Here is an 18,725-nt window from a genome sequence, read left to right as displayed (position 1 = left end):
GATTTTTAATCCAATTTTCTGCTGATGGATGGGGCTATGTTCCCTCCCTGTAGTTTGGCCAAACTATGGTAGGGTAATGTAGGAATATACACTGGTTTATACCTTTTGGATGACATATCTGCATACTTTAAAGACTTTAAAAATAAGCATGACTTTTGATTAAATGGTATCATTTCTGATAAATTCTTGTAAGGAAATAGGTATTTTCTATGATATAATGTACAACAATGTATTTATATCAACCTTTTATGATAGGATAACATTGGAAGCAGCTCAGTGTTCAATATTAGGTGATAGTTTAAATGAATTTTGGTTCATCCATATGAATGAACAGTAAACAGTCTATTAATTTATGCTATATGTCAATATTTATTGACATGAAACATGTTAACAGTATATTACAAATTGAACAAAACGTTGAAACAGCATTCATAGAATAAACTCAATGTAGTAATTGTGTATTTATATATGTATAATTAGAACAAGTCTAGACATATGTATGGAGAAGGTAATGGCACCCCACTCCAGTACTCTTGCCTGGAAAATCCCATGGATGGAGGAGCCTGGTGGGCTTCAGTCCATGGGGTTGCTAAGAGTCGGACATGACTGAGCAACTTCACTTTCACTTTTCACTTGCATGCATTGGAGAAGGAAATGGCAACCCACTCCAGTGTTCTTGCCTGGAGAATCCCAGGGAAGTGGAAGCCTAGTGGGCTGCCATCTATGGGGTCACACAGAGTCAGACATGACTGACGTGGCTTAGCAGACATATGTACATCAAAATGCTTATAATGAGTATCTTTTCAGTGAAAATATAGTTCTTACAGAATTTTAAAAATATTTAGAATGTATGTATATATAACCTTTGATCTTATAATTCCATTTTGGGAAATATTGTTGAAGGAAATGATTGAAAACTCAGGCAAACATTTAAGTGCAAGTTCTTAAGAGAAACTTAGAGTAACTAAAATGGCTAACAATATTGGAATGAGTAATATGTTGTATTTATTAAAATCTTTACAGTGAATTTTTAGTAACAAAGAAAATGTATATAGTTTAAAACTAAGTGATAAAGGTGAATACTTTGGCCACCTGATGTGAAGAGCTGACTCATTGGAAAAGACCCTGATGCTGGGAGCGATTGGGGGCAGGAGGAGAAGGGGACTACAGAGGATGAGATGGTTGGATGGATCGACTCAATGGACATGGGTTTGGGTGGACTCTGGGAGGTGGTGATGGACAGGGAGGCCTGGTGTGCTGCGGTTCATGGGGTCACAAAGAGTCAGACATGACTGAGTGACTGAACTGAACTGAAAGGTGAATATGTTGTATATGTGAATATGATCTCAAATATGTTAAACTATATGTGTCTGCTTGTGAATGCTAAATCTCTTCACTCATGTCTGACTCTAGGTGACCCTATGGACTGTAGTTCTTCAGGCTCCTCTGTCCATGGGGATTCTCTAGGCAAGAATACTAGAGGGGGTTACTATGCCCTCCTCCATGGTATCTTTCCAACCCAGGGATCAAACCCACATCTCTTATGTCTCCTGCATAAGCAGGTTGGTTCTTTACCACTAGCACCACCTGGGAAACTGTTTATAGTAAAATATGGAAGTAAATTATTGAAATATTCAGTTCAGTTCAGTCACTCAGTCATGTCCGACTCTATGCGATCCCATGAATTGCAGCTGAGCACCACAGAATTGATGCTTTTGAACTGTGGTGTTGGAGAAGACTCTTGAGAGTCCCATGGACTGCAAGGAGATCCAACCAGTCCATTCTAAAGGAGATCAGTCCTGGGTGTTCTTTGGAAGGAATGATGCTAAAGCTGAAACTCCAGTACTTTGGCCATCTCATGCGAAGAGTTGACTCATTGGAAAAGACTCTGATGCTGGGAAGGATTGGGGGCAGGAGGAGAAGGGGATGACCGAGGATGAGATGGCTGGATGGCATCACTGACTCAATGTACATGAGTTTGAGTGAACTCTGGGAGTAAGAGGAGAGTGAAAAAGTTGGCTTAAAACTCAACATTCAAAAAAAAAAAAAAACATTCAGAAAACTAAGATCATGGCATCTGGTCCCATCACTGCATGGGAAATAGATGGGGAAACAGTGGAAACAGGGTCAAACTTTATTTTGGGGGGCTCCAAAATCATTGCAGATGGTGATTGTAGCCATGAAATTGAAATATTAGTGGTTATTATTCAGTGTTGAGAATATGGATGATAATTATTTTCTTATGTATACATTTGTGCTTCAAAGGTGGATATGAGTACTTTTTGAATCTGAAAAATAAAAAAATATTAGAAAAGATCTGGAGGAAATATTTGAACAATACTTAGAATGTAAGCTGCAGTGGCATATGCTTAATTTTAGATTTTTCGCATTGGCGACATCTTTCCAGTCATGTAATAAAAACAAATGTGTAAGCAGAATATTCATTTTATACTTACTGTCTGATTTTATAATTCATTTTGGTCTAGTTTCTTTCAAATTCAGGAGGGTATAAATTTCTAAATTTGAAAGGAGAAAAAATCCCTTTATCCCTTATGCTAGCCCTGCTTATTTAACTTATGTTCAGAGTACATCATGCATGCAAAATGCTTGGTTAGATGAATCACATGCTGGAATCACAATTTCCAGGAGAAATATAAACAACCTCAGATATGCAGATGATACCACTCTAATGGCAGAAAGTGAAGAGTCAGGCTCCTCTGTCCATGGGGATTTAACAGGAACTCCCAGGGACGGGAAAGCCTGGTGGGCTGCCGTCTATGAGGTCGCACAGAGTTGGACATGACTGAAGTGACTTAGCAGCAGCAGCAGCAGCAGCAGCAAAGAATCTCTTTTAAAATCATGGCATCTGGTCCCATCACTTCATGGGAAATAGATGGGGAAACAGCGAAACAGTGTCAGACTTTATTTTTTTGAGCTCCAAGATCACTGCAGATGGTGATTACAGCCATGAAATTAAAAGACGCTTACTCCTTGGAAGGAAAGTTATGACCAACCTAGATAACATATTGAAAAGCAGACATTACTTTGCCAACAAAGGTCCATCTAGTCAAGGCTATGGTTTTTCCAGTGGTCATGTATGGATGTGAGAGTTGGACTGTGAAGAAAGCTGAGCGCCGAAGAATTGATGCTTTTGAACTGTGGTGTTGGAGAAGACTCTTGAGAGTCCATTGGACTGCAAGGAGATCCAACCAGTCCATTCTAAAGGAGTTCAGCCCTGGGTGTTCATTGGGAGGATTGATGCTAAAGCTGAAACTCGAATACTTTGGCCACCTCATATGAAGAGTTGACTCATTTGAAAAGACCCTGATGCTAGGAGGGATTGGGGGCAGGAGGAGAAGGGGACGACAGAGGATGAGATGGCTGGATGGCATCACCGACTCGACGGACATGAGTTTGAGTGAACTCCGAGAGTTGGTGATGGACAGGGAGGTTTGGCGTGCTGCGATTCATGGGGTCTCAAAGAGTTGGACATGACTGAGCGACTGAACTGAACTGAACTAATAGAATCTCCTGAAGAGGGTGAAAGAGGAGAGTGAAAAAGCTGGCTTAAAACTCAACATTCAAAAAGCTAAGATCAGGGCACCTCGTCCCATCTCTTCATGGCAAATACAAGGGGAAAAAGTGGAAGCAGTGACAAATTTTCTTTTCCTGGGCTCCAAAGTCACTGCAGACAGTTGACAGGTGCTGCCATGAAATTATAAGACACTTGCTCGTTGAAAGGAAAGCTATGAAAAACAGAAACAGTATAGTAAAAAACAGAGACATCACTTTGTCTACAAAGATCTGTAGAGTCCGTTTTTCAGTAGTCATGTACGGATGTGAGAGTTGGTCCATGAAGAAGACTGAGCACCAAAGAATTGATGGTTTTGAATTGTGCTGGAGAAGACTCTTGAAAGTTGCATGGATTGCAAGGAGATCAAACCCATCAATCGCAAAGGAAATCAACCCTGAATATTCATCGGAGGGACTGATGTTGAAGCTGAAGATCCAATACTTTGACCACCTGGTTCGAAGAGCCAACTCATTGGAAAAGACTTTGATGCTGGGAAAGATTGAAGACAAAAGGAGAAGGGAGTGGCATAGAATGAGATAGTTAGTTAGCATCAATGACTTGGCATGAATTTGAGCAAACTCTGGGAGATAGTAAAATAAGGGGAGCCTGCAATGCTGCAGTTCATGGGGTCGCAAAGAGTTGGTTATGATTTGGTGACTGAACAGCAACAACTCTATAAATATTTATTCCAATAGAATTTCTTAACTAAGATCTTACGAGTGAGATGAGTGAGTGAAGTCACTCAGTCGTGTCCGACTCTTTGCGACCCCATGGACTGTAGCCCACCAGGCTCCTCTGTCCATGGGATTCTCCCGGCAAGAATACTGGAGTGGGTTGCCATTTCCTTCTGCAGAGGATCTTCCCAACCCAGGGATCGAACCCAGGTCTCCCGCATTGCAGGCAGACACTTTAACCTCTGAGCCACCAGGGAAGCCCTTATAAGTATGATGAGATCTTATATATCTTACATATCTTATAAGTATGGAAGATCTTATAAGTATGATGAGAAAGATAGCCTGATGCCAACACTCAACACAACACAGAGTGTTGCAGAGTATATCCCAGAGATGTCATAGCAGTATACAATCCAGGCATGTCAAATTTGTTCCTTCCCTAGTCATGGTTCCCAAACAAATTTTTTTGTGAAAAATTAGTGGATGTTGATATTCGAACATGGATACAATTATGGTCATGGTGGTGATGATGGGAAATGGGAATGTTTTTCTTAATGTAAGCTTACTTTCTCCAAGAAAGGAAAGATTGTTTAAGTGGTTAAATTCATTTCTATTATTTCTTCAATTTATTATTCTGAGATGCTAATTACAGTATTTTTTATCCATAGCTGGAAGCCAACATGTGATGTATTTCATAAACATGAAGACTACATGCAGGAGCAATTTGTTATTTATCAAGAAACTATTGAAAAAGACAAGTATAGTATAAATATTAATTTAAGCTTATCAATTCTATGTTAGTTTTAATAAAACATTATTTGTAAAAATATTAATTGAAAAACGTACACAAAATTTTTTTAAAGTAAATCCAGTGTTTTGGACTCTTTGGTTGTCATTGTTGGCCTACCTATTTGTTATAAAGCTCTTTCCAACCTTAGATATATTTAAACATATCCTTAACATAGTAACTATCAGTAGCAATATAAAGCAGAGTGCTTCAGTTAATGTTTTTTATGACTGAGTTGCTATGGTCAAACACCTTAGGGAGTAGCCAGTTATAAAGTTAGCTTATAAGAAAATTGGAATATTGGCTTTAAAAGGGTATTTTTATATAAAATTTGTGTTTTTCAGTTTTTTAGTGGGATATTATATTCTGATGGAAAAACACTAATATTTGTGTGGGTTTATTATGTGTTAAATCACTTGGTTTGGGGGATTAAATGTAGTTAGTGAATATAATGAAACAAAGTGAGGAACTTGGAACACAATATATAATAATTTCACTTAATTTAAAAAAATTGAAATGTTTGGGCATAGACTTGGATTACTGTGATGTTGAATGGTTTGCCATGGACATGAATGGAGATCATTCTGTTGTTTTTGAGATTGCACCCAAGTACTGCATTTCTTTACCCAAGTACTGGCCCAAGTATTACCCCAACCACTAATGCTGAAGAAGCTGAAGTTGACTAGTTCTGTGAAGACATACAGCACCTTCCAGTTTTGCCAATAGAAGGCACTTGTCATAGCAAACACCCTCTCCCAACAACACAAGAGGAGATTCTACACATGGACATCACCAGATAGTCAATACTGAAATCAGATTGATTATATTCTTTGAAGCCAAAGATGGAAAAGCTCTATACAGTCAGCAAAAACAAGACTGGGAGCTGACTGTGGCTCAGATCATGAACTCCTTATTGCCAAATTCAGACTTAAATTGAAGACAGTAGGGAAAATCACTAGACCATTTAGGTATGACCTAAATCAAATCCCTTACAATTATACAGTAGAAGTGAGAAATAGATTCAAGGGGTTAGATGTGACAGAGTGCCTGAATAACTATGGATGGAGGTCCATAACATTGTACAGGAGACAGGGATCAATACCATTTCCAAGAAAAAGAAACGCAAAAAGAAAAATGGCTGTCTGACGAGGCCTTACAAATAGCTGTGAAAAGAAGAGAAGTGAAAAGCAAAAGAGAAAAGGAAAGATATACCCATTTGAATGCAGAGTTCCAAATAATAGTAAGGAAAGATAAGAAAGCCTTTCTCAGTGATCAGTGCAAAGATACAGAGGAAAACAACAGAATGGGAAAGACTAGAGATCTCTTCAAGAAAATTAGAGATACCAAGGGAACATTTCATGCAAAGATGGGCACAATAAAGGGCAGAAATGGTATAGACCTAACAGAAGCAGAAGATGTTAAGAAGACTTGGCAAGAATACACAGAAGAACTATTCAAAAAAGATCTTCACGATCCAGATAATTGTGATGGTATGATCACTCACCTAGAGCTAGACGTCCTGGAATGCGAAGTCAAATGGGCCTTAGGAAGCATCACTACAAACAAAGCTAGTGAAGGTGATGGAATTCCAGTGGAGCTATTTCAAATCCTGAAAGATGATGCTGTGAAAGTGCTGCACTCAATATGCCAGCAAATTTGGAAAACTCAGCAGTGGCCACAGGACTGGAAAAGGTCCGTTTTCATTCCAATCCCAAAGAAAGGCAATGCCAAAGAATGCTCAAACTACCACACAATTGCACTCATCTCACACGCTAGTAAAGTAATGCTCAAAATTCTCCAAGCCAGGCTTCAACAGTACATGAACCGTGAACTTCCAGATGTTCAAGCTGGATTTAGAAAAGGCAGAGGAACCAGAGATCAAATTCCAACATCCATTGGATTATTGAAAAAGCAAGAGAGTTCCAGGAAAACATCTACTTCTGCTCTGTTGACTATGCCAGAGCCTTTGACTGTGTGGATCACCACAAACTGTGGGAAATTCTTCAAGAGATGGGCATACTAGACCACCTGACCTGCCTCTTGAGACATCTGTATGCAGGTCAGGAAGCAACAGTTAGAGCTGGACATGGAACAACAGACTGGTTCCAAATAGGGAAAGGAGTACATCAAGACTGTATATTGTCACCCTGCTTATTTAACTTACATGCAGAGTACATCACGAGAAACACTGGGCTGGATGAAGCACAAGCTGGAATCAAGATTACTGGGAGAAATATCAATAACCTCAGATATGCAGAAGACGCCATATGACAGAAAGTGAAGAAGAACTAAAGAGCCTCATGATGAAAGTGAAAGAGGAGAGGGGAAAAGTTGGCTTAAAACTCAACATTCAGAAAACTAAGATCATGGCATCTGGTCCCATCACTTCATGGCAAATAGATGGGGAAACAGTGACAGACTTTATTTTTGAGGCTCCAAAATCACTGCAGAAGGTGACTACAGCCATGAAATTAAAGGATGCTTGCTCCTTGGAAGAAAATTTATGACCAATCTAGCCAGCATGTTAAAAAGCAGAGACATTCCTTTGCCAACAAAGGTCCATCTAGTCAAAGTTCTGTTTTTTCCAGTAGTCATGTATGGATGTGAGAGTTGGACTGTGAAGAAAGCTGAGCACTGAAGAATTGATGCTTTTGAACTGTGGTGTTGGAGAAGACTCTTGAGAGTCCCTTGGACTGCAAGGAGATTCAACCAGTCCATCCTAAAGGAGTTCATTTCAGCCGAATTAAATTCACCCATTCCAGTCCATTTTAGTTTGCTGACTCCTAAAATGTTGATGTTCACTCCTGCCATCTCCTGTTTGACCACAGCCTATTTACCTTAATTTGTGGAGCTAACATTCCAGCTTCCTGTACAATATTGTTCTTTACAGTGTCGAGATTTACTTTTACTACCAGTCACATCCACAACTGAGTGCTAATTCTGCTTTGGTCCAACCACTTCATTATTTCTGGAGCTATTAGTAATTGTTCATTGCTCTTCCCCAGTTGCATATTGGACATTTCCCAACCTGGGGGACTCAGCTTCCAATGTCATATCTTTTTGTCTCTTCATACTGATCATGGGGTTCTCGCAGGAGGAATACTAGAGGGGTTTGCCATTTCCTGTGGACCATATTTTGTCAGAACTCTTCACTGTGACGCGTCTATCTTGGGTGGCCCTAAACAGCATGGCTGATAGCTCCATTGAGTTATGCCAGCCCTTTGCCACAACAGGCTATGATCTATGAAGGGATAAGGAATATAAGTGTGCTCACAAATCCACCTGCATGAGAATCTGCCCAGGCCTCACCCCCATGCCAAAGTGGGAGTGCAGATAATTTTCTCAGATTTCAGTCCTCCTTCAGGAGCAGTGGTTACATGGTAATCTTCCTTGTACCTTTGATTGAGATCTTCTGCAAGCTTTAAGTAGGTATTCTATAAGAATCATTCTACCTATAGATGTAGTTTTGTTGTGTTTGTGGGAAGAGATGAGCTCCCTGTCCCTCTACTCTTCCATCTTTTTCTTCTCTCAAGAATATGGTTTTGCAGTGAACTGGATTGAACATGTTCAGTGTTGGAGGTGAGGAATGGCAAACTTTTTTTGCTAAAGGTCCCGATAGTAAATGTTCTAGGCTTTTTAAATGTTAAAGTGTTTGTCATAGCCACTCCAGTCTGGTATTTTGGTATAAGAGCAACTTTAGGCAATATGTAAGTATTGTGTTCTAATAAAACTTTCTTTATGGACATTTGCAGCTTGATTTTCATTAATTCTGATCCGTCATGAAGTAGTATTATTATTATTTTGATTTTAAAAAATAATTTAAAAATGTAAAAATGGTTCTTAGCTCGTAGACTGTACAAAAACAGGTAGCAGGTTAGATTTGGCCCATAGATCATAGTAACTGACTCGTCTTGTAGATCATGCAAAGTTCAGGTAAGAAGGGAGAGTTAATATCTTTTTTTGCAAGAATTGACCATCTCACTCAAGACTGGTTCTTGAAGAGATGACCATTCACCTCTACCCGAGTGGTACTGGAGGAGTTCCTCCAAACAGTGCTGAAATTTTCTTACAAAACAGTTGTGGAGTATGCAAGAATGATTGTGAACCCAAAGTTCTGTCACATAGAATGTGATAATTTTAGCATAGAAAACTTAAGGAGATTTAAAGGCATAGTTATAAAGGTAGCTGAACTGGGAAGAATAGAGATTTAGAGGATAGAGATTCAAGAAGTAATCAAAAGAACCAGGTTCTGCATTGTCATGTAGGATGAGAAGTGAAAAGAGATCACTAAGTTGGACAAATTAGATCATTGGTAACCTTGGGAAGGGTGGATTCAGTAGAATGGTGGAAGTAGAATTTTAATTGAAGAGGATTAAGGAGTGAGGAACTCAGGTAGTGAAGAAAAAGTGTAGAGAATTGAAAAGTTTTACAGAGTTAAAAAAAGTTTAAAGGGCAGACAGTATTGAGTGAAGCAAAAATAAGTAGATTTTTAACTTGTCTTTAATGCTTAATTTAGTAGTTTTTAACAAGTGATTTTAGAAAGTTTTTAGATACACTTTTGTTACATTGATATCATTTCTTTTAATTTTAACAGAAAAATGTACCATGGTTATATATGTCAGTATAAAGATGTTTTAAAGCAATACCAACTAAAATACTCAGAAACACCCCTCTCACATGAATATTATGAGAAGAAAAGAGAATATGAAGAAATTAAAAACAGAGTGTTGACAAGTACTGAACAACTGAAAATGAATGAAACTATTTTTATGGAATTTTTAGGTAATAATTTCTATACATACTATTTGATACATACATATTTTTGATACATACTGTTTAAATAACATTACCCTTTAGTGAAAAGAATATAATAAATCAATATGGTTTTGTTTTTCAGTGCCTGCTCCCTTTCCATCACTTACCAGTTGGACACTACATATGTATCCACAGTAGTATTTCTACTTAGAATTTTTATTTGATAAGTATTGTTTCTGTATTCTAGCTGTTACTGTGTTTTCCTGTGACTGTTACATTGATTTGGTTTTTTTGTTTAATTAAAAAATTAAGAGATTACTTTAAAAGTCATCTGGAATTAGTTTTCATATATGTGCATGTCATCGGAAGCAAGAAATTTTAATGCAAATAAAGTGGTATATGTACTTGTCTTTAAGTGGCGTAACTTAGCAACCAAACCAATAAAAAAGTTATTTTGCTTTGTCTTACCAAAGAGTTTCAATTAAATCAGTTGATTATTTCTATTAGGATGGAAGGTGGTAAGGACGTGAGTCACAATTCATTGGGTATCTACTTTGTGCGAGGAAGTACTCAAGAAGATACAGAGCTTTCTCATAAGGAGCTCACAGTTTGGTAGAGGAAACAAACATATAAACAAGTAATTCTAATGCAGTGGCATTGTTTTAGATGCTTAAGTAATTTTTAATTGGTCTAAGTCTCATCTCTTTGTCAAGGAGATCTTCTCCCATGATGGACTTGGAACTTTAATCCTCTTCCAACCTCCACAATCCTTCATATGCTTTCCTATCAGATTATAACTCCACTGTTTATACTAAGTCTTCTTTATCCCTGCATTCTACCTTGCTTCATGCTGCTTCATCCTAAATCATCCTTTTAACTCCTTTGCTGTTTGCTCTCTTCATGTTTGGGTTTAGCTTATTCTGTACTTTGTTGTTCATTTGCTGCTGATCTAATACATTGCCACTGCATTAGAATTACTTGTTTGCATGTCCATTTCTTCTATTAAACTGTGAGTGTTTTAACTTTCAGTGGGAAGAGGCAGAGGTTGGTGGTAGATGCAGAAGGCACAGCAGGGGTTTAGGGACTTGGATTGTAGAAACGGATGAGACATTGTTTGACAGACATGAAGAGGTGATGAAGGTGGGGAAAGTTGAAGATTAGGAGTTAACTGTCTATATCTAAAAATTTTAAATTGATACTATGATAATAGCATAGTGTTATAAATAATGTTCATTTGAAATTTTATACTCTAGCATATAAATCCTAAATTTTAGTGAAATAGGAAAGGTCTGGCAAAGATTTTCTCTGGAGTTCTTGCTCATTAGCACTGTTCTATATATTTAAAAAATTTTCCTAATGGATTGCAGAGTAACTTAGGAAATTGTAGAAACTAGTAATCATGCAGAAGTTTTGTTAGCAGCTGAGAGATTCTCTGCTTCAAATTGAGTGTAAATCTAGTTCAAGCAGAAAGTTCAAAGAGAAGATATAGCTCTCTTTTGAGTTCTCCTGGTGCACAGATGGACCATAAAGAGCAAGAAAAGGAAGACTGAGTGGATTTATAATGTTGATCTTAGAACAAATAAATTATAGAAACTAAAGCAGTTTAGTTTGGACTTGATTATGTTTATCATGCCAAATGACATGATAAACTTGGGTTAAAAATAAAAGTAAAAAACTGCCCTGTGAAAAAATTTAACTGAAAGAAAAAATCCTAACATGCATTTGATGAGATATTATTTTTAAGCTAAGTATATAATGTAGACAAACAGTAAATTGACAGTTTGCCAGATGTTTGTATTAGTCTTTCTGCTGTTTTCAGATACTGTTATTCATATTGCATATATGATACATATATAATTAATTTTATGTAATACTAATTATTTTTATATAGTACTTATATTATAAGTGTGAAAGTTATTTATATAACGTAGTTCCTTAACATAAAAGGGTTAATTTGAGATATAAAACACAAGATATTCTTAAACATGCTAACCAGTTTTCCAAAAGATCATGTGACTTGAAGAAAGAAGTAGATGACATGGAAATAGAAATTAATTATTTAAACCAGGTATTAATTTTGTTATATGTTTCTACTATGTGTGTTAATGTATAAGTGTAATGGTATGTTAGATGATGGTCTAAGAAGAGCTGTTTCTAAAGCAGCTCAATAATTTATTTGCCTCATATTACCTTTGGAGCCAAAATGTTTTTAGGTATTGAGTATATTCAACTCTGAGTTTTGGAAATAGTTTAACTTTCTTTGAGTGCTAAGGAAAGAAGATAAAGAAAGAACAAGTTGGAGCTTAATAATAGATATTTAAAGGCATTGACAGAGCTTACAGCAGTGCTGTCAAAAAGCAAAACAAGTTATTAAATGATTTAAAAAACTTAATCTAGAAAATTTATGACTGCAGTCTTTATAAAGCTAGGCCAGAACTAGTTTTTAGCCTTTAAGATTAATGATACATGATGTTTTCTTGAATATATTTTTAGTGTCATCTATTGAAATGTGGCTTTAATTGATGAGTATGAGAGCCACCAAAGTCACTTCCAAATTTTGAGAAAAAGTTGAATGGCTAATTTTTTAAATTTTATTAAAATTGTGTTAAAGATGGTATATTTATCATCTGTAAGCATGAAGTTCCACATAACAGTAATATCACTTTAGTAAGAAGAAAATGAGTGTCACTTTCTTTAAAATATATAGTAACTATTGGACATCTCTATGTAGGGAATCAACATCTACATTGCTTCTGACTGTCCTTTTTAAAAAGAATGAAAGTTGATTGAAATCTAGGTTTCCTAATGGAGTTGTAAGGAAGAATAAAAGGAGTATAATTTATTGTTAATTTTGACTGTTTTATTAACTTTCACTAAAAGATTGTTAGTACTACCAAAAATATAAATCTTGTGATTATGTAGAAAAAAAATCATATTCATTAGGTAAGATAACCAAATGTTTCTTAATGCTTTGCAGGTATTTATTTTGTTTTGCTATGTCATTTTTCTTTTTTAGCAGATTGCAAGACATTATGAAAAGAAGAATCTTACAGAAACTCTAGAAGAAAAAAGTAAAAAAGTAGAAAAGAGAAAGGAATTGAAAGAAAGGTATGGGGGGGTGGTTTAGCCACTAAGTTATGTTGGGCTCTTTGAGACACCATGGACTGGAGCCCACCAGGCTCTTTTGTCTATGGGATTCTCTAGGCAAGAATACCAGAGAGAGTAGCCATTCCTTTCTCCAGGGCATCTTCCCAAGCAGGGTCTCCTGCATTGCAGGCAGATTCTTTACCATTTTAGCCACCAGGGAAGCCTCAAGAGAAAGGTATAGGTAAACTTTAAAATAGCACTTTGTTTATGTGAACAGATATTCTACATTTAAAATTTATTACATATTCTATACAACTTGAGGAGTTTTAGCTATATAATATCTAAATATCTCTTCTAACTTTAAAATATGCTAATTTTTACTTAGCTAATATTTAATATTATTCACTCTTCTCTTTAGAATTTTTGAAAAAGATCCACAACCTGTACTTATGTTGAACAAAACTGCTCAAAACAGTCAATTATTTCTTCCATATGAATCTCAGAAATTAGTAAAACCAATAAAGATGCATTCTTCAGAACCAAGAGTTATAGGTACAGTATCTGTTTATTATTCAAAAACTTAGTTTTGTTTGAGAACATATAAAAGAAGGAATAGAAAGGAGCAATTTTAGTTATCACTTGGTGTAAACAAGAGCTAACAATACTGGCAACTTATAGACTCATTAAGTGTCACTTTGGTTCTTTCTGAGAGCAAGCAATATGTGCCTTCTATACATAACATTTTTCTTTTTGAGAGAGAAATCACTCATGATTTTTTAAAAAAAAGAGTTTTAGTCTGGTTTCCAGCTATCATAAGAGGATGAATAATTATATATTTTTCATTTGAGAGGTTGTATTATCAATATGTATGATTAAAGTCACTCAGTTGTGTCCGACTCTTTGCGACCCCATGGTGGTGAGACTTGTGGTAATGATATTGTGAGTTAGTCACTGAGACATTTAAATCATGTTTTATTCGATGGATAGATTAACTACATTGTGCTAGGTTAACTACACTAGCTGTTTTATTCCCCAGTCATTTACATCACCACTCTTTGTTCTTTGGTTCCCTATTATAAAGATGTAGTTTTGTCAGCTACTTTCTAAAATTTAATTTTAAGAATTTACTTATTTATTTTTAATCAGCTGTTTTTCATTTTACATACATGGTTATTATAGTAGCTGCTATATATTGAAGAATTAAGATTATGTAATAATTTCATAATTCTTTACTTTAAATATTTTGTAACTTGATTTTTTAAATTACAAGGTTAGGTTAAATGTTGGACATGACATTTGATTCTATTTCTGGCATTGATTTAAAGTTGTACAATTTAATAATCTAGATAAAAAAGAAGAAAGTTCTGTGAGTCAGTCAAAGCTTGCCAATATTGACTTCAAGCAAAAAGAAAATGATGCACATGTAGGTATTTCTTTTTTAATAGTACAAATGAAATGCTTGCATTAAATGATATAATGAATGTACTGCATTTAGGGTGTGTGTGTGTGTGTGTATGTGTGTGTGTGTTATAAATACATTAAACTAGCCATTAGTACAATCTCAGGATATGAAAAACTTAAGAGTTTTGTATGGTAGCCTGAGCATATACTGTAGCCTTTTCCTTTGCTTCTAAAAATAAAAGATATTTGAAAATATCAATCCCTGTACCCAATAGACCAAAATATAAGAGACATTTCTGAAGGAATTAGATTGAAGAGGGAAATTGTGGCACCATCTCCATAATGTCATCATTTCCTGACTTCCATTGGTGTTTTCTTTTCCTGCTATCCTTATGCTAAGCTTTTACCTCAAGGTTATTTCATGATCAGAATAACCTTGTAACTTGCTATCATATCTTCCTTCTAGGGAGGAAAGAAGGGGAAAAAACTCTTGTTGAGTCAGCCTCATTTTTAGGGATCTTTCATGGAAGCTCCTTAAACAATTTGTTAATGTTTCATTGACAAGAACTTTAAAACATGGTTACCTCTATCTGCAGAGAGGTTGACAAACATGATGGGGTTTTTGTTTGTTTACTTTTTAAATCAGAACATAAAGGAAATGTCAATTTTGAAGAAGATAGAAAAACTAGCAGTTTCTGCCAACAAGAATGAATCAAGTAGATGAAAAATAAGTAAGGATGTAGAGGATCTAACACAAATAGTAAGCTTTGTGCCCAACATACACATAATTCAGTTAAATTTTGTTCGCAGTATTCACCAAAATTGACTTATTAGAACAAAAAGGATATCTCCTCCATTCTAAAAAGCTGCTATCTTCACTAACCACAACATCAAAAAAGTTAAACAAGTTAAACAAAAAGATAACCTTCTCCTCAAAAAACTATTTGGTTGAGTAAAAAGAAATTCAGTTCAGTTCAGTCACTCAGTCATGTCTGACTCTTTGTGACCCCATGAACCACAGCATGCCAAGCCTCCCTGTTCATCACCAACTCCTGGAGTCCACCCAAACCCATGTCCATTGAGTCAGTGATGCCATCTAACCATCTCATCCTCTGTCATCCCCTTCTCCTGCCCTCAATCTTTCCCCGCATCAGGGTCTTTTCCAATGAGTCAGCTCTTTGTATCAGGTGGCCAAAGTATTGGAGTTTCAGCTTCAACATCAGTCCTTCCAATGAACACCCAGGACTGATCTCCTTTAGGATGGACTGGTTGGATCTCCTTGCAGTCCAAGGGACTCTCAAGAGTCTTCTCCAACACCACAGTTCAAAAGCATCAATTCTGTGCTCAGCTTTCTTTATAGTCCAACTCTCACATCCATACATGACTACTGGAAAAACCAGAGCCTTGACTAGATGGACCTTTGTTGACAAAGTAATGTCTCTGCTTTTGAATATGCTGTCTAGGTTGGTCATAACTTTCCTTCCAAGGAGTAAGCGTCTTTTAATTTCATGGCTGCAATCACCATCTGCAGTGATTTTGGAGCCCCCAAAAATAAAGTCAGCCACTGTTTCCACTGTTTCCCCATCTGTTTCCCATGAAGTGTTGGGACCGGATGCCATGATCTTAGTTTTCTGAATGTTGAGCTTTAAGCCAACTTTTTTACTCTCTTCTTTCACTTTCATCAAGAGGATCTTTAGTTCTTCACTTTCTGCCATAATTCACATGCTTTCAAATTACTTTTGGGCTATAGAAGAAATCAAAATAGAATTTTAAAACTATTTAAAAGCATACTATAACCTGTGAAATGTAGCCAAACTGGTCTTCAGAGAGAAGTTTATGTTTGAAAACAAATATATTAGAAAATAAGGAAGATTAAAATCAGCCAAACATTAAGTATTAATCTGAAATGTTGAACTTAAAATATGAAAAGCTTAACTTAAAATACAAAAATAAAATAATAATGCAAAAAGGTAGGAATTAACAGAGAAAAGCAGAAATTTATGAAATTTAAAAATTGAGTTAATTAATATAGCCAAGCACTAGTAAGTTTCAGCAAGTGTACAGAAAAAAAGAGAAGTCCCCCATCAAAAAAGAAAAGTATAAAGTGGGGAAACAGTGTGTATCACTACACCTATGAAAGAAATATTTTTGAAGTCCTAAGATGATACTGTGTAAAATTATATACCAACAAACTTGAAAATTTAGGTGAGATGGAAAATTTTTTGGACAATATAAATTGCTAGACTGAAAAAGAAAAACATGAATAGATCAATAACTTAGAAGAAACAGAAATGTAAATGAAACTGAAATATAAATAAATGCCTATTTCCCTCTTTTCTCCCTTATTTCCCTCCCTTTTCCCTCTATCACACATGCCCTTCAGAACACTTCAGACTCAATTTTTCAGGTGAATTCTGTCAAACCTTAGATCACAGTTTCTCAATAGTGACACTGTTGACATTTTGGATCAGATAATTAATTCTTTATTGTGGGGTTGTCCACAGAAAAAATTAATTACTCTAGTGATCCACTAGAGTCCAGTAGCACCTCATCTGCAATTTATGACAATCAAAAGTATCTCCAGATATTGTCAAATGTCTTCTGAGAGGCAAACAAAGATCATGGCATCTGGTCCCATCAATTCATGGCAAATAGATAGGGAAACAGTGGAAACAGTGACAGACTTTATTTTCTTAGGCTCCAAAATCACTGCAGGTGGTGACTGCACCCACAAAATTAAAAGACACTTGCTTCTTAGAATAAAAGCTATGACAAACATAGACAGTGTATTAAAAAGCAGAGACATTACTTTGCCTACAGAGGTCCGTGTAGTCAAAGCTATGGTTTTTCCAGTAGTCATTATGGATGTGAGAGTTGGACCATAAAGAAGGCTGAACGCCAAAGAATTGGTGCCTTTGAACTGTGGTGTTGGAGAAGACTCTTGAGAGTCCCTTGGACAGTAAGGAGATCAAACCAGTCAGTCCTACAGGGTATCAACTCTGAATATTCATTAGAAGGGCTGATGCTGAAGCTGAAGCTCCAATACTTTGACCACCTGATGTGAAGAGCCAACTCATTTTAAATCAGACTCTCATCCTGGAAAAGATTGAAGGCAGGAGGAGAAGGGGATGGCAGAAGATGAGATGGTTAGATGGCATCACTGACTCAATAGGCATGAGTCTGAGCAAGCTCTAGGAAATGGTGAAGGACAGAGAAGCCTGGCCTGCTGCAGTTCATGGAGTCGCAGAGAGTTGGACACGACTGAGCAACTGAACGACAAAAGCAAAATTTAAAAATGGCCGTTATAACAAAAATAAATGGATACACTTTCCTATTAAAGATATTTTAATTACAGGTAAAATAAGAAAAATCAATAACTCTTCAAAATGAGTGACTCGGAGAAAATGAAAGACTTGAAACAGACAGTATAAACATTAGTAAAGCAGTGATTTAAGCATTACATAAAATTTAAAGTTAAAAATAATATATTAGTTCTGCCATATGTGTCATACATGTTTTAAAAAAAAGGTTTCAGGATTTACTCTTAACTTGTTTTCCTTTCCTGTATTCAATTTTAGAGGGTATAGGGGATTTAGAGACACAGACATAAGTAAAGTTCAGTTCAGTTCAGTTCAGTTGCTCAGTTGTGTCCGACTCTTTGCGACCCCATGAATTGTAGCATGCCAGGCCTCGCTGTCCATCACCAACTCCCGGAGTTCACCCAAACTCATGCCCATCAAATCGGTGATGCCATCCAGCCATCTCATCCTCTGTCGTCCCCTTCTCCTCCTGCCCTCAATCTTTCCCAGCATCAGGGTCTTTTCCAATGAGTCAACTCTTCGCATGAGGTGGCCAAAGTATTGGAGTTTCAGCCTCAGCATCAGTCCTTCCAAAGAACACCCAGGACTGATCTCCTTTAGAATGGACTGGTTGGATCTCCTTGCAGTCCAAGGGACTCTCAAGAGCCTTCTCTAACACCACGGTTCAAAAGCATCAATTAATTACATCCAAAGAATACATCCAAGTACTGCAACAGTACTTAGATGCAATCTAAATAATGACAGAATGATCTCTGTTCATTTACAAGGCAAACCATTCAATATCACAGTAATCCAAGCCTATGCCCCAACCAGTAACGCTGAGGAAGCTGAAGTTGAACAGTTCTATGAAGACCTACAAGACCTTCTAAAACTATACCCATTTGAATGCAGAGATCCAAACAATAGCAAGGAGAGATAAGAAAGCCTTCCTCAGTGATCAGTGCAAAGATATAGAGGAAAACAATAGAATGGGAAAGACTAGAGATCTCTTTGAGAAAATTAGAGATACCAAGGGAACATTTCATGCAAAGATGGGCACAATAAAGGGCAGAAATGGTATAGACCTAACAGAAGCAGAAGATATTAAGAAGACTTGGCAAGAATACACAGAACTATTCAAAAAAGAT

General features: G+C 36.5%; 1 protein-coding gene across 3 annotated transcripts in view; it reads left to right on the top strand.

Annotated features, from left to right (window-relative positions):
* The window catches only part of C7H14orf39 (chromosome 7 C14orf39 homolog), a 75,990-nt gene that overhangs the window by 34,153 nt on the left and 23,112 nt on the right, over window positions 1–18,725 (top strand). For all 3 annotated transcript variants that reach the window (XM_060418132.1, XM_060418133.1, XM_060418134.1), the window contains exons 2-7: window positions 9,630–9,817; window positions 9,933–9,975; window positions 11,738–11,858; window positions 12,807–12,898; window positions 13,296–13,429; window positions 14,224–14,300. In XM_060418132.1, coding sequence (XP_060274115.1) covers window positions 9,634–9,817; window positions 9,933–9,975; window positions 11,738–11,858; window positions 12,807–12,898; window positions 13,296–13,429; window positions 14,224–14,300 — 651 coding nt within the window. In that variant the 5' untranslated portion in view covers window positions 9,630–9,633. The remainder of the gene's footprint in view (window positions 1–9,629; window positions 9,818–9,932; window positions 9,976–11,737; window positions 11,859–12,806; window positions 12,899–13,295; window positions 13,430–14,223; window positions 14,301–18,725) is intronic.

The sequence above is a fragment of the Ovis aries genome, chromosome 7 (genome assembly GCF_016772045.2).
Source record: "Ovis aries strain OAR_USU_Benz2616 breed Rambouillet chromosome 7, ARS-UI_Ramb_v3.0, whole genome shotgun sequence".
NCBI classification, from domain to species: domain Eukaryota; kingdom Metazoa; phylum Chordata; class Mammalia; order Artiodactyla; family Bovidae; genus Ovis; species Ovis aries.
The sequence above is the reverse complement of the archived record's forward strand: the minus strand, read 5'-3'. Positions and strand labels throughout refer to the sequence as shown.